Source organism: Syngnathus acus, chromosome 10 (genome assembly GCF_901709675.1).
Source record: "Syngnathus acus chromosome 10, fSynAcu1.2, whole genome shotgun sequence".
Classification (NCBI taxonomy): domain Eukaryota; kingdom Metazoa; phylum Chordata; class Actinopteri; order Syngnathiformes; family Syngnathidae; genus Syngnathus; species Syngnathus acus.
In genome coordinates this window covers 8,430,090-8,445,870 of record NC_051095.1, presented here as the reverse complement: position 1 = coordinate 8,445,870, position 15,781 = coordinate 8,430,090, and the positions used below count along the sequence as shown (strand labels likewise).

Here is a 15,781-nt window from a genome sequence, read left to right as displayed (position 1 = left end):
CAACAGAAACACAAACATGTTACTAAAATAAGATTAATAGAGGCATTTTACATTCGCACCAAATTGTACAAATAACGCCATCCTCAAATTGCCTGTTAATTGGAAAAAGAAGCATACAGATAAGAGAGCTTCACTTAAGAATCAAATAAAGTCTAAACAAAGCAAAAAAATAAAGTTCAAATGGAGATAACAATTGTGTTGTTTAATTCAACTAAATGGTGAAAGGGATATCTGTGCCAATCAGCATGACATTTTGCAACTAACATTTGTGCGGTCAATAATGAATAATAGATGGGTGGATGATATTTCTATTCCATTTCTATATAAATGCAGTACAACCAATAAAGTTCAGCTAAAAAGAGTGGCATTAAAAGTTAGGTTATTATGACAATTCATTTGACATACTGCTGAATGATAACACACCCAACATGTAATAAACATTTGTTGATACGCAGCACAGGCTGCCTGCAGACTATGTAATGACTAAGTTGCGGGCTAAAAAAAGTCACTCAACCCCCTCCCAAAAAAAAAAAAATGCTGAACTAAATAAAAGCGGTAGAATGAAACGGCATTAGTTGATTGCAGCCGTTCCAAGGCTGCGTCTCAAAACGCCTCTGCATTTGACATCACTCAGCAGGCTGCTTTATCTTCCAGCCATCTCGTTGTTAATTACAGTTCAGGATTTGCACAGCACTGTTAATCTGTCATGGGTGGCTTTTATTGCTGCTCTGCTGCCATCGCATCATACTGTCATTATAGTTGTGGGCACAGGCCTGTAATTGCTTTAAGTAGAAGGAAAGAAAGGTAGCACTCGGCCTGCCTCGGGGTTTTGTGTCGCCGCGCACGCACCCGCTCCCACTTTGGAAAACAATGTCGTTTAACACGTCTGTTTCAACTTGCTGAAGACGGAGACAACTCTAAAGGCAAACCAAAGCAGGTGGGGGCGGGGGTGCTTTTGGCCACTGCGACTTACTTGCGGTTTTCAAAATGAAAAAGAAAAGAAGAAAAAAAGGGGAAAATGGTGAAAAACAACTCCCGGCCTGTCTGCTGCCTTTTTTTCCCCTCTTAGCCAAATATAGACCAGCCGCTGCCACGTCATCTGGACCTCTGTGCTCCCTACAATCACATGAGTGTGCGGTGCACGCACGCACGCGCACACACACACACACGTGCACATGCACACACACACAGTGTCATACACGAATGTACCCTCAGATAATGTAGTAATATTAACTTACTCTCAGACTTTCAAACGCTCAAGCACTCATACACTTTGCTTTCACACACACTCTAACAAAGTCACGTTCACGCAATACCACACAAACTTGTGCACTGCCAATCACTCACACTTGCACTTGCATACTCATTGACTGACATACACACGCACGCACACGACTAGTCACTCACTCATACACATCCTCATATAGTCACTCGTTGACACACACTCACTCACTTACACGCTCAAAGTAACAGACTCAATCACACACAGACAGACAGACTCAGCAAGTCACACTCCCGCCTACATTCACTCACAGCTATAATAAAGTCAATCCTCAGTGGCCACAAAATCCTAACTGCACTTCTGGCTGTCAATGGAATCTAAGGGTTTATTGGAAAGGAGGGCGGGTACAAAAATAAATACAGATAAAAGAACAGGGCATTGAATTTCCATGTGGCTGGGAAAAAGTAAAAATGATCTGATCTTTTCTTGACATCATTGCAAAACAGTTCAACTTCCGTTTTCAAAAAACACACATCCAGTCCGTCAGTGTGTGTGTGTGTGTGTGTGTGCGCGCGCCTACACCTCGTCTTCATTGAGTAGCATATTGGGGATCCCTTTGGTGATGGGGAACTGTCGCCCTGACTCGGGACACTGCAGACAGCCCTCCATCACCTCCACCTGTGAAAACACGTGTGAATCACACTGCCGCCTCTAGAGGTCACCATATCTCAACATGACATCAACAGCAACAATATGAGAGGACAAGGATAAGGGGTTCAGATTCAGATTATGGATGAAGTTGTTACTACATCAGCGTGGCTGTCATATTGGATGTGGCAGGTCTGCCAGTACACCAACTATGGACCTAACTTCAAAAATCAACAAACTAAAAAGTGTCACAGTCAATGCCTCACCTCCAAGAGAACTCTGTGTACTTTCTTGAGGAACTCCTCATTGTGTTCATAGTCAGCTACCAGTTCACCGGGCAGGTCTTGTCGCTGACCCAACTGCGGAGGCAATCATGAGCCCAAATTACATGCGTTGTTTTGATATTGTATGCCAAATTGCTGACTTTGTCACCTCCTCTGCAGCTTGGAGCAGAGCGCTCCACACAAGCTTGGGAATCATACGGCTGACAAATTGCGCGTTGAAGTCCACCTCGTTCACTTTCACCTCCGTTGGCTGCAAACGGAAATGATGAGCACATATTCATGTAAAAGTGACATTTTAATGGTTGGTTTAAAAATCGGAGGGTTTCTAGAGAAGTGATTCCCAACACCTCAGGTGTGATGCGGTTCCACTTTTACAGAATTGTTCTACAAATTATTTAGTTACTATAAGTAATGTCTTTGTTCATCTATCTAGGCTAGGGTCAGGCAAAACGTTATTTTTATATAATATTCCTCGCTAAGCAATGCGTACTCATATTTTCAGGAGTTACGACCGTTATGTGTAACTTACTTAACTAATAATAATAACAGCAACCAAAACAGATAGCAAGCGGCGTCTATCGCGGTTTGTCCCGCTTTCGGTTCACGTTATTTTTTACCTTGATCAGCAGCGGGTATCCGTTGGTGACGCCCTTGACGTGAGAAGTCAGCATGTTATGCGTAAGAAGCTTCATGTTAACGCAAATCAATTTTTTTTTTTTATGAGATAACGTTGAATAAATTCAGTAGTATGTCGGAGTAAAGGCAGACATGTGGACCGGAAATTACGTCGCTTAAACGTTTCCCATGAACATTTGCTCGTTTAGAAGGTTCCGTGTAGTAAATTAAATAAATGACAAAATGAAATTATAAATTGGATTATCACTACACACAATTTAAATCACAAGATCGTAAAGAAACTCAAATTAATTCCAATAAAACTGTTAAGATTTCGTAGCAACAAACAACCGCCCCGCGAGCATTTCGACGTCTAATAGACGTCTATTAGACGTCTATATGCTAACCAGACGTCTCGGCTAAAACTCGTCTAAAAGTGTAACAAATATAGACGTCTACGAGACGTCTAAAAGACTATTGACTGACTGACACTATTAGACGTCTAACATGTTTTAGACGTCTTTTACGTGAACGTTTTTTTAGACGTTTATTGAGTAGACGCTCGAATGATGGCTAATAGCTATTAGCGCGATTTGAACATCTAGACGTCTATTCAACTTCAATACATTTAACCTGTGATCCTTGCCTTTGTAGTTCCAGGATGTTTTGGAAAATATACAGTGTGTTTTTGGACTTCTAACTTTATTTCAGTGACACAGATATGCATATATTGGTGCACTGCTAACTGCAAATCTAAATAAATGCATTTTTGAAAACATTATCAAAAACAAAATGTGAAAATATATTTTTATTTAGACAAAGGACAAAATTCCAAAAATTAAATATTCAACATAAAGAAAAAAAAAACTTTTCGTTCATTTCTTAACGTGACACCCACCACCACAAATTTGCGATATTAATATTTGATGAGGATGCATGAAATTTGCTAGGCCACAGAAAAACAATTCAAGGCATTTTGTGACCACATTTTGATGTGCATAACATTTCAATGTAAGCCTAACGTTAAACATGGTTTCAAGGGACCTAGCTCAATGGCACCGCCCATTATTGACTGGGTTACGCTGTAAGTAATTAAGAAATAAAGTCAGACTATAACCATAGAACTTTAATGGAGACAAACCATTGTCTTGTTGGTGCATGCCCTCAAATTCTTTCCTCCAGTTCGAGACAGCGTTCTAATCTGTATATTGCAAATTATGAACAGAAATTATGATATGAATTAAGAGTGGATTATATCCCAGTTGAAAGCAAATAGCATTATTACTTTCCAAGGACCGTCGTACTTTTGGTTGATTTATTTCTAATTCTCTTGAGGTTATGGCTTCCTTCGATGAAATTGGATACTTCCATGAAACGGTTGGTGGTGTCTCCACAACATTGTGGGCGTTTGCCATCGCCACTATTTGAACTAAATAGGCCATACTTTCAATCATAATTTTTTGAAACTCTGAGATGAACAGAAACAGAAATAATATACAAAAATTACCTAGTCAGAGACACCAATTAGTTTCATACCTTCAAATAACTTGTTTTCTTACTTTGCATTGACATCGGATATCTGTACAACCTTCTCACTGTCAAAGAATGAAACAAAAACAAAAATATCAGTAAAAGTAAAACATTTTCCAATTATCAAAAACTTTGTAAAAGTATGAAGCATCCTAAAGTAAATATGTACCTGTTGGAGATAGCAAGGAAAGACGGATGCATTTCTGTTGGGGGTTTGAACCCACAACCTTCCAGTCTCAGGGCCGACACTCTACTAAGCCACTGAGCTGGTTGTAATCGTCTCCGTCTGTCTGTGTGCTCGCCCCTCCCCTCCTGTGTGCCCATGATCTGTGATCATTCTCACCTGCCTCTTATTACCTGTCGCGTATTTAAGTTGTTTGTGTACCGCACGATGTTCGGAGCGTTGTGGACAATGCCTGTGTCACTGTCACGAGGTTTGTTTGGTTCCTGTCTTTTGTTTCACGTTTTTGTCGGTCGGTCCTGTTAGTTTTGATGTTAAGTCACGTCAGTTTGCCGAGCCTGTCTTTTGAGTTTGCTGCAATAAACCCTGGTCCAAGCTACACTTGGTCGCCCTGCTCCATTTCCACACTCCATGCGTGACAGAATGCTCAGACCACTACAGCGACCAGCGCTTGGACCTCCCTCCACCACCAGCTCCCACTGCGACGTCCGATCCGCGTCCATCGTCCGAGCAGGTTCCAGCGCGATCGGCTCCGCTGTCGCCATCGGACTCCGCTGCCGCGACGCCTGACCCGCGGCCGCCATCGGAGTGCCTCCCGGCGCCATCGGCTGCGAAAGTCATCGGACTTCGCTGCCGCGACGCCGGACACGCGGCCGCGACGCCGGACACGCGGCCGCCATCTGAGTGCCTCCCGGCGTCATCAGACTCGCGGTCGCCATCGGTCTCCACCTCAGCGTTGCAGGACCCGCGGGCGTCGCCAGATTCAAGCCAGCTGCGCCGGACCCGCGATCGTCCATGGACCCACCCCCTCTGCTGCAGCGCGTGGTGACTCTTGCCGCTGCGCACAGCTCCGCCTTCCAATTGCCGCTGATTGCGGTCCGGACTTTCGAGTGCCGCTGATTGCGGCGAGGACTTTGTTTTGCCGCCCGAGTGCGGTTCGGTTCCCCAAGTCACCGCCCGAGTGCGGTTCGGTTCCCCAAGTCACCGCCCGAGTGCGGTTCGGTTCCCCAAGTCGCCGCCCGAGTGCGGTTCGGTTCCCCAAGTCGCCGCCCGAGTGTGGTGCGGTTCGGTTCCCCAAGTCGCCGCCCGAGTGCGGTTCGGTTCCCCAAGTCGCCGCCCGAGTGCGGTTCGGTGCCCCAAGTCGCCGCCCGAGTGCGGTTCGGTCCCCCAAGTCGCCGCCCGAGTGCGGTGCGGTTCGGTCCCCCAAGTCGCCGCCCGAGTGCGGTGCGGTTCGGTCCCCCAAGTCGCCGCCCGAGTGCGGTGCGGTTCGGTCCCCCAAGTCGCCGCCCGAGTGCGGTGCGGTTCAGTCGCCGCCCGAGTGCGGTTCGGTTCCCCAAGTCGCCGCCAGAGTGTGGTGCGGTTCGGTTCCCCAAGTCGCCGCCCGAGTGCGGTTCGGTTCCCCAAGTCGCCGCCCGAGTGCGGTTCGGTTAGCTCAATGGCACCGCCCATTATTGACTGGGTTACGCTGTAAGTAATTAAGAAATTAAGTCAGACTATAACCATAGAACTTTAATGGAGACGAACCATTGTCTTGTTGGTGCATGCCCTCAAATTCTTTCCTCCAGTTCGAGACAGCGTTCTAATCTGTATATTACAAATTATGAACAGAAATTATGATATGAATTAAGTGGATTATATCCCAGTTGAAAGCAAATAGCATTATTACTTACCAAAGACCGTCGTACTTTTGGTTGATTTATTTCTAATTCTCTTGAGGTTATGGCTTCCTTCGATGAAATTGGATACTTCCATGAAACGGTGGGTGGTGTCTCCACAACATTGTGGGCGTTTGCCATCGCCACTATTTGAATTAAATAGGCCATACTTTCATTCATAAATTTTTGAAACTCTGAGATGAACAGAAATAATATACAAAAATTACCTAGTCAGAGACACCAATTAGTTTCATACCTTCAAATAACTTATTTTCTTACTTTGCATTGACATCGGATATCTGTACAACCTTCTCACTGTCAAAGAATGAAACAAAAATATCAGTAAAAGTAAAACATTTTCCAATTATCAAAAACTTTGTAAAAGTATGAAGCATCCTAAAGTAAATATATACCTGTTGGAGATAGCAAGGAAGGACGGATGCATTTCTGTTGGGGGTTTCAACCCACAACCTTCCAGTCTCAGGGCGGACACTCTACCACTAGGCCACTGAGCTGGTTGTAATCGTCTCCGTCTGTCTGTGTGCTCGCCCCTCCCCTCCTGTGTGCCCATGCTCAGTGTGATCATTCTCACCTGCCTCTTACCTGTCGCGTATTTAAGTTGTTTGTGTACCACTCGATGTTCGGAGCATTGTGGACAATGCCTGTGTCACTGTCACGAGGTTTGTTTGGTTCCTGTCTTTTGTTTCACGTTTTTGTCGGTCGGTCCTGTTAGTTTTGATGTTAAGTCACGTCAGTTTGCCGAGCCTGTCTTTTGAGTTTGCTGCAATAAACCCTGGTCCAAGCTACACTTGGTCACCCTGCTCCATTTCCACACTCCATGCGTGACAGGTTCACTTCATTCCACTTTTAACACATTCCAAATATTCATGCCAAATATTCTAAATATTTACGGTTTTTGAGAAATTTACAAATTTTAAGCCAATATTTCACCATTCATTCTTCATGGGACATTCAATATCTAATTCTTCCACATAATTCCTCCAATTTACCTTTCACTTTCCAATTCACCTTCTTTCACTTTCTAGATTAAAATTTCACGTTTTCCCTTTCAACATTGCGGTAAGATTTTGCAAAATTTCCTTTTTCCCTTCTAATTTCTAATTTTTATTTTTCACTGAACCAACCCATTTCAATTTTTTAACTGTTCATCTTATGCCTACCTATTCCAAAACTTCCCACTTGTGAAAAATTTCAAATTTTCAACTTTAAAATTCACGCCCAATTTTACAAAATTCTTTCTATATTTTCATCCATTTTCTGACCAATTCAACACGTTCCAAATTTAAAACATAATCTTGTAGCATATCCCCAATTTGTATTCAGCCTCTTCGCCTTCACACACAATTTCTCCAAAAATTACAAATTCTAGTTATTGTTAATCCTCCGTGACCCTCGTAAGGACAAGCTGCACCAGTCCTGGATGGATGGATGGATGGATTGTTAATCCTAACCCTAGGTGCCTATCATAAAGTGTCATTTAAATCAATTGTCGCAAGGGTCATGTATTTGTTATTTAAAGACCTACTGTATCCTTTTTTAGTTAAGTAGTGCCCTGTATTACTATTTTGCTGACTATCCAAAATCTGAACTTTCTTATGGCCCCTCACCCCTTCAAGCTCAAATATGCATCCTATAAATCAGTCTCAGTTGTGTAATTAAATTAAATAAAGTGGTGCAGCTATCGGAGTGGTGCGGAGAGAACAATCTGCTCCTAAACACGGCTAAAACCCAAGAACTGGTCATTGATTTTAGGAGGAAAAATAAAACGGACATTCCACCAGTTATCAACGGGGTCTGTGTGGAGAGGGTGTCCTCCTTCCGCTACCTGGGAGTCCACATCGAGGAGGACTTCACCTGGGGCGTGAACACCTCTGAGATGCTTAAAAAGGCCCAGCAGAGACTCTACTTCCTAAGGGTGCTGAGGAGGCACAGCATTACACAAAGACTGCTGGTGTCCTTCTATCGCTGCTCCATAGAGAGCACTTTAACATACTGTATATGTGTTTGGTACTCCAGCTGCACTGCTGCTCAGAGGAAAAAGCTCCAAGGGGTCATCAACACAGCACAGAAGATCATTGGCTGCCCTCTCCCCACACTGGAAGACCTACACAGAACCCGCTGTCTCAAAAAAACACAGAACATTTTGAAGGACAATTCCCACCCTGGCCACGGCCTTTTCGAACTGTTGCCATCAGGCAGACGCTACAGATCAATTAGGTCAAGGACTAGCAGATTTGTCAACAGTTTTTACCCTACAGCGGTAGTCACATTGAATGCCGCTAAAAGAAAATGATTGTCTGTGTATGTTCTTCTGTGGGTTTTTAGCTTGTATTTTTTTAATCTTTTTATTCTATTTATTTTTTTATTTTCATGCACTGATCGGTTGGCACTTTTTAAATTTCGTTGTACATGTGAGACAATGACAATAAAGATATATTCTATTCTATTCTTATGCTCTTTTCGCTCCCGGGTGTCGGTCAGAACACAGGAGGGACGACGTGGTTCCGTTTTGATTGCTTTACTGAATTATTGGCAAAAAAATAATAATGATAAATGAAATACTCTCGGCAACACACCAAACGTAAGTCATCGATCGAGACAACAAAATACATTTGCCAGCAACCGTTAGTCTATTTTAGGGCCATAAATCAACCTAATTTAGGCGTCTATTTTAGGTCTATAAATCAACCTATTTTAGACGTCTATTTTAGGTCTATGAATCAACCCATTTTAAACGTCTATTTTAGGTCTATAAATCAACCTATTTTAGACGTCTATTTTAGGTCTATAAATCAACCTATTTTAGACGTCTATTTTAGGTCTATAAATCAACCTATTTTAGACGTCTATTTTTGGTCGAAAAATCAACCTATTTTAGACGTCTATTTTAGGTCAAAAAATCAACCTATTTTAGACGTCTATTTTAGGTCTATAAATCAACCTATTTTAGACGTCTTTTTTAGGTCTATAAATCAGCCTATTTTAGACGTTTATTTTTGGTCTAAAAATCAACCTATTTTAGACGTCTATTTTAGGTCGAAAAATCGACCTATTTTAGACGTCTATTTTAGGTCTATAAATCAACCTATTTTAGACGTCTATTTTAGGTCGAAAAATCGACCTATTTTAGACGTCTATTTTAGGTCGAAAAATCAACCTATTTTAGACGTCTATTTTTGGTCTATAAATCAACCTATTTTAGACGTCTATTTTTGGTCTATAAATCAACCTATTTTAGACGTCTGTTTTTGGTCTATAAATCAACCTATTTTAGACGTCTGTTTTAGGTCTATAAATCAACCTATTTTAGACGTCTGTTTTAGGTCTATAAATCAACCTATTTTAGACGTCTGTTTTAGGTCTATAAAACAACCTAAGTTATACGTCTAATTTAGGTCTATAAAACAACCTGTTATACGTCTATTTTAGGTCTATAAAACAACCTAAGTTATACGTCTATTTTAGGTCTATAAATCAACCTATTTTAGACGTCTATTTTTGGTCTATAAATCAACCTATCTTAGACGTCTGTTTTTGGTCTATAAATCAACCTATTTTAGACGTCTACTTTAGGTCTATAAAGCAACCTATTTTAGACGTCTATTTTTGGTCGAAAAATCAACCTATTTTAGACGTCTATTTTAGGTCGAAAAATCAACCTATTTTAGACGTCTATTTTTGGTCTATAAATCAACCTATTTTAGACGTCTATTTTTGGTCTATAAATCAACCTATTTTAGACGTCTATTTTTGGTCTATAAATCAACCTATTTTAGACGTCTACTTTAGGTCTATAAAGCAACCTATTTTAGACGTCTATTTTTGGTCGAAAAATCAACCTATTTTAGACGTCTATTTTAGGTCAAAAAATCAACCTATTTTAGACGTCTATTTTAGGTCTAGAAATCAACCTATTTTAGACGTCTTTTTTAGGTCTATAAATCAACCTATTTTAGACGTTTATTTTTGGTGTAAAAATCAACCTATTTTAGACGTCTATTTTAGGTCTATAAATCAACCTATTTTAGACGTCTATTTTAGGTCGAAAAATCAACCTATTTTAGACGTCTATTTTAGGTCGAAAAATCAACCTATTTTAGACGTCTATTTTTGGTCTATAAATCAACCTATTTTAGACGTCTGTTTTAGGTCTATAAAACAACCTAAGTTATACGTCTAATTTAGGTCTATAAAACAACCTAAGTTATACGTCTAATTTAGGTCTATAAAACAACCTGTTATACGTCTATTTTAGGTCTATAAAACAACCTAAGTTATACGTCTATTTTAGGTCGAAAAATCAACCTATTTTAGACGTCTATTTTATGTCTATAAATCAACCTATTTTAGACGTCTATTTTTGGTCTATAAATCAACCTATTTTAGACGTCTATTTTTGGTCTATAAATCAACCTATTTTAGACGTCTGTTTTTGGTCTATAAATCAACCTATTTTAGACGTCTGTTTTAGGTCTATAAATCAACCTATTTTAGACGTCTGTTTTGGGTCTATAAATCAACCTATTTTAGACGTTTATTTTTGGTCTAAAAATCAACCTATTTTAGACGTCTATTTTTGGTCTATAAATCAACCTATTTTAGACGTCTATTTTTGGTCTATAAATCAACCTATTTTAGACGTCTGTTTTTGGTCTATAAATCAACCTATTTTAGACGTCTGTTTTAGGTCTATAAATCAACCTATTTTAGACGTCTGTTTTAGGTCTATAAAACAACCTAAGTTATACGTCTAATTTAGGTCTATAAAACAACCTAAGTTATACGTCTAATTTAGGTCTATAAAACAACCTGTTATACGTCTATTTTAGGTCTATAAAACAACCTAAGTTATACGTCTATTTTAGGTCGAAAAATCAACCTATTTTAGACGTCTATTTTATGTCTATAAATCAACCTATTTTAGACGTCTATTTTTGGTCTATAAATCAACCTATTTTAGACGTCTATTTTTGGTCGAAAAATCAACCTATTTTAGACGTCTATTTTAGGTCAAAAAATCAACCTATTTTAGACGTCTATTTTAGGTCTAGAAATCAACCTATTTTAGACGTCTTTTTTAGGTCTATAAATCAACCTATTTTAGACGTTTATTTTTGGTCTAAAAATCAACCTATTTTAGACGTCTATTTTAGGTCGATAAATCGACCTATTTTAGACGTCTATTTTAGGTCGAAAAATCAACCTATTTTAGACGTCTATTTTTGGTCTATAAATCAACCTATTTTAGACGTCTATTTTTGGTCTATAAATCAACCTATTTTAGACGTCTGTTTTTGGTCTATAAATCAACCTATTTTAGACGTCTGTTTTAGGTCTATAAATCAACCTATTTTAGACGTCTGTTTTAGGTCTATAAAACAACCTAAGTTATACGTCTAATTTAGGTCTATAAAACAACCTAAGTTATACGTCTAATTTAGGTCTATAAAACAACCTGTTATACGTCTATTTTAGGTCTATAAAACAACCTAAGTTATACGTCTATTTTAGGTCGAAAAATCAACCTATTTTAGACGTCTATTTTATGTCTATAAATCAACCTATTTTAGACGTCTATTTTTGGTCTATAAATCAACCTATTTTAGACGTCTATTTTTGGTCTATAAATCAACCTATCTTAGACGTCTGTTTTTGGTCTATAAATCAACCTATTTTAGACGTCTACTTTAGGTCTATAAAGCAACCTATTTTAGACGTCTATTTTTGGTCGAAAAATCAACCTATTTTAGACGTCTATTTTAGGTCAAAAAATCAACCTATTTTAGACGTCTATTTTAGGTCTAGAAATCAACCTATTTTAGACGTCTTTTTTAGGTCTATAAATCAACCTATTTTAGACGTTTATTTTTGGTCTAAAAATCAACCTATTTTAGACGTCTATTTTAGGTCTATAAATCAACCTATTTTAGACGTCTATTTTAAGTCGAAAAATCGACCTATTTTAGACGTCTATTTTAGGTCGAAAAATCAACCTATTTTAGACGTCTATTTTTGGTCTATAAATCAACCTATTTTAGACGTCTATTTTTGGTCTATAAATCAACCTATTTTAGACATCTGTTTTTGGTCTATAAATCAACCTATTTTAGACGTCTGTTTTAGGTCTATAAATCAACCTATTTTAGACGTCTGTTTTAGGTCTATAAATCAACCTATTTTAGACGTCTGTTTTAGGTCTATAAAACAACCTAAGTTATACGTCTAATTTAGGTCTATAAAACAACCTGTTATACGTCTATTTTAGGTCTATAAAACAACCTAAGTTATACGTCTATTTTAGGTCGAAAAATCAACCTATTTTAGACGTCTATTTTATGTCTATAAATCAACCTATTTTAGACGTCTATTTTTGGTCTATAAATCAACCTATTTTAGACGTCTATTTTTGGTCTATAAATCAACCTATTTTAGACGTCTGTTTTTGGTCTATAAATCAACCTATTTTAGACGTCTGTTTTAGGTCTATAAATCAACCTATTTTAGACGTCTGTTTTAGGTCTATAAATCAACCTATTTTAGACGTTTATTTTTGGTCTAAAAATCAACCTATTTTAGACGTCTATTTTTGGTCTATAAATCAACCTATCTTAGACGTCTGTTTTTGGTCTATAAATCAACCTATTTTAGACGTCTACTTTAGGTCTATAAAGCAACCTATTTTAGACGTCTATTTTTGGTCGAAAAATCAACCTATTTTAGACGTCTATTTTAGGTCAAAAAATCAACCTATTTTAGACGTCTATTTTAGGTCTAGAAATCAACCTATTTTAGACGTCTTTTTTAGGTCTATAAATCAACCTATTTTAGACGTTTATTTTTGGTCTAAAAATCAACCTATTTTAGACGTCTATTTTAGGTCTATAAATCAACCTATTTTAGACGTCTATTTTAAGTCGAAAAATCGACCTATTTTAGACGTCTATTTTAGGTCGAAAAATCAACCTATTTTAGACGTCTATTTTTGGTCTATAAATCAACCTATTTTAGACGTCTATTTTTGGTCTATAAATCAACCTATTTTAGACGTCTGTTTTTGGTCTATAAATCAACCTATTTTAGACGTCTGTTTTAGGTCTATAAATCAACCTATTTTAGACGTCTGTTTTAGGTCTATAAATCAACCTATTTTAGACGTCTGTTTTAGGTCTATAAAACAACCTAAGTTATACGTCTAATTTAGGTCTATAAAACAACCTGTTATACGTCTATTTTAGGTCTATAAAACAACCTAAGTTATACGTCTATTTTAGGTCGAAAAATCAACCTATTTTAGACGTCTATTTTATGTCTATAAATCAACCTATTTTAGACGTCTATTTTTGGTCTATAAATCAACCTATTTTAGACGTCTATTTTTGGTCTATAAATCAACCTATTTTAGACGTCTGTTTTTGGTCTATAAATCAACCTATTTTAGACGTCTGTTTTAGGTCTATAAATCAACCTATTTTAGACGTCTGTTTTAGGTCTATAAATCAACCTATTTTAGACGTCTGTTTTAGGTCTATAAAACAACCTAAGTTATACGTCTAATTTAGGTCTATAAAACAACCTGTTATACATCTATTTTAGGTCTATAAAACAACCTAAGTTATACGTCTATTTTAGGTCTATAAAACAACCTAAGTTATACGTCTATTTTAGGTCTATAAAACAACCTAATTTAGACATTTTAGGTCTATAAAACAATATAATTCAGACGTCTATAAAATAACTTAGAATAACCTAATTTAGTCATCTATTTTAGGTCTATAAACAGACGAAATTTAGACGTCTATAAAATAACTTAAAATAACGTAACATAGACGTCTATTTTAGGTCTATATATATATAGACGTCTATAAAATAACCTAAAATAGACGTCTATATCAGGTTACAGAAATAACCAATTCACATGTACGGATCAATATGCTTGTTAAACCCAAACAACTTCTGTACATTATTTATACAACTTACTGCTGGTTCAGACTTTAAAATTTCGAAATATGATCATATTTCATGTTTTTAATTTAGACATCTATTTTAGGTCCATACCAGGGATCGGCAACCCGCAGCTCTTTAGCAACCCCCTAGCGGCTCCCTGGAGTTTTTGCAAAAATGCGTGAAAACGTTTTTTGTTGTTGTTGGTGGTGGTGGTCTTTTAAATTGGGTTTTTAGATGGTAATCATCACTCAACCATTCTTATGCTGTAAAAATGTATGAAGTTGTAAATATATTAAAAATACCGATTTTAAGAATGACGCCAAATAGCAAAATTGCGTCATAGCCTGCGACACAGCACAGGTGAGTTGTGACCAAACAGGTGTGTGAGTGATGGGCCATGGATTCAAAAGGCAAAAAGAGAAAGATAAGAGCAGAGGCTTTAAGAAAGAATGGACTGAACTCTTTCCTTTCATTGCCAATGCTGAAGCATTGCCTGCATATTTGATTTGCAATGAGAAGTTGTCAAATGAGGCGGCTCGGTGGCGCGCTGGGTAGCACGTCCGCCTCACAGTTCGGAGGGTGCGGGTTCGATTCCACCTCCGGCCCTCCCTGTGTGGAGTTTGCATGTTCTCCCCGGGCCCGCGTGGGTTTTCTCCGGGCACTCCGGTTTCCTCCCACGTCCCAAAAACATGCTTGATAGGCCGATTGGAGACTCCAAATTGTCCCTAGGTGTGAGTGCGAGTGCAAATGGTTGTTTGTCTCTGTGTGCCCTGCGATTGGCTGGCAACCGGTTCAGGGTGTCCCCCGCCTACTGCCCAATGACGGCTGGGATAGGCTCCAGCACACCCGCGACCCCCGTGGGGACTAAGCGGTTCAGAAAATGGATGGATGGATGGAAGTTGTCAAATGACAAGAAAAGGAATTTGGAGCGACCTTTTCAGCTAAAGCATGCTAAATTTGTTGCCGATCACCCAGTTGCAACTGAGAGGAAAGGTGCAATTGCAGTGCTGGTGGAGAAATTTGAGGACCGAAAAAAAACAGTTCCAAAAAGTGGATTGCATCTCCAAACTCTACTACTGCTGCAAGTTTTGTTGCAGCCCAGGAGATAATAAAACGTGGAAAACCATTCTCCGAGTACATGAAGGATTCATTCATTAAAATATCAAAGTGCCTATTTTCGGACTTCAAAAACAAAACCGAGATCATTCAGAAAATTAAAGACATGCCTCTCCGCACAAACAATATCACCGATCAGCAAATCAAGGACATCAATTCAGCTCCAGCTTTCTCAATTGCCTGTGATGGATGAATCGTGTGACGTGACCGATATCGAACAGACAGCGCTGCTATCCAGGTACGTGAACCCTAATGGGCCACAAGAAGAAATGATCAAATTGACACCACTATTTTTCTTTAAATTATTTTAATAGTAGGCATACAACTTATGTATTGACAGTCTATGTTGCATTACAAAAGGCTTTTAGATTTTTGCGGCTCCAGACAGGTATGTTTTTTTGTATTTTTGGGCCAATATGGCTCTTTGAACATTTTGGGTTGCCAAACCCTGGTCTATACCGTAACCAATTTTAGACGTCTAAATTAGGTTTTTACGAGACCAGACGTTTCATAGATGTCTATGGCTGCCAGGGTGTGTTCTTATTTGTCTTCCCATGTTTCAATG

General features: G+C 38.7%; 1 protein-coding gene and 1 long non-coding RNA gene across 2 annotated transcripts; both read right to left on the bottom strand.

Moving 5' to 3' along the window:
* Positions 1 to 694: 694 nt before the first annotated feature.
* Positions 695 to 2,968, bottom strand: trmt112 (tRNA methyltransferase subunit 11-2). The gene is made up of 4 exons (XM_037261142.1): positions 2,772 to 2,968; positions 2,303 to 2,404; positions 2,137 to 2,229; positions 695 to 1,900 (listed from the first exon to the last, which is right to left on the bottom strand). Exons 1-4 carry the CDS (start codon positions 2,844 to 2,846, stop codon positions 1,799 to 1,801), a joined length of 372 nt encoding a protein of 123 aa, XP_037117037.1. The 5' UTR covers positions 2,847 to 2,968; the 3' UTR covers positions 695 to 1,798.
* A 1,185-nt stretch (positions 2,969 to 4,153) lies between these two features.
* On the bottom strand, positions 4,154 to 6,585 carry LOC119128605. The gene is made up of 2 exons (XR_005099051.1): positions 6,363 to 6,585; positions 4,154 to 4,276 (listed from the first exon to the last, which is right to left on the bottom strand). It is a non-coding gene; the product is annotated as an uncharacterized LOC119128605 (long non-coding RNA).
* Positions 6,586 to 15,781: the final 9,196 nt, after the last annotated feature.

Bases quoted from the DNA above. Each gene is read 5' to 3' on its own strand.
- trmt112 (XM_037261142.1), bottom strand. From the start codon at position 2,846: ATGAAGCTTCTTACGCATAACATGCTGACTTCTCACGTCAAGGGCGTC. The intron at 2,405-2,771 runs GTAAAAAATAAC...TTCCGTTTGCAG, and splicing joins GATACCCGCTGCTGATCAAG to CCAACGGAGGTGAAAGTGAA. The intron at 1,901-2,136 runs GTGAGGCATTGA...GTGTTTTCACAG, and splicing joins TACACAGAGTTCTCTTGGAG to GTGGAGGTGATGGAGGGCTG.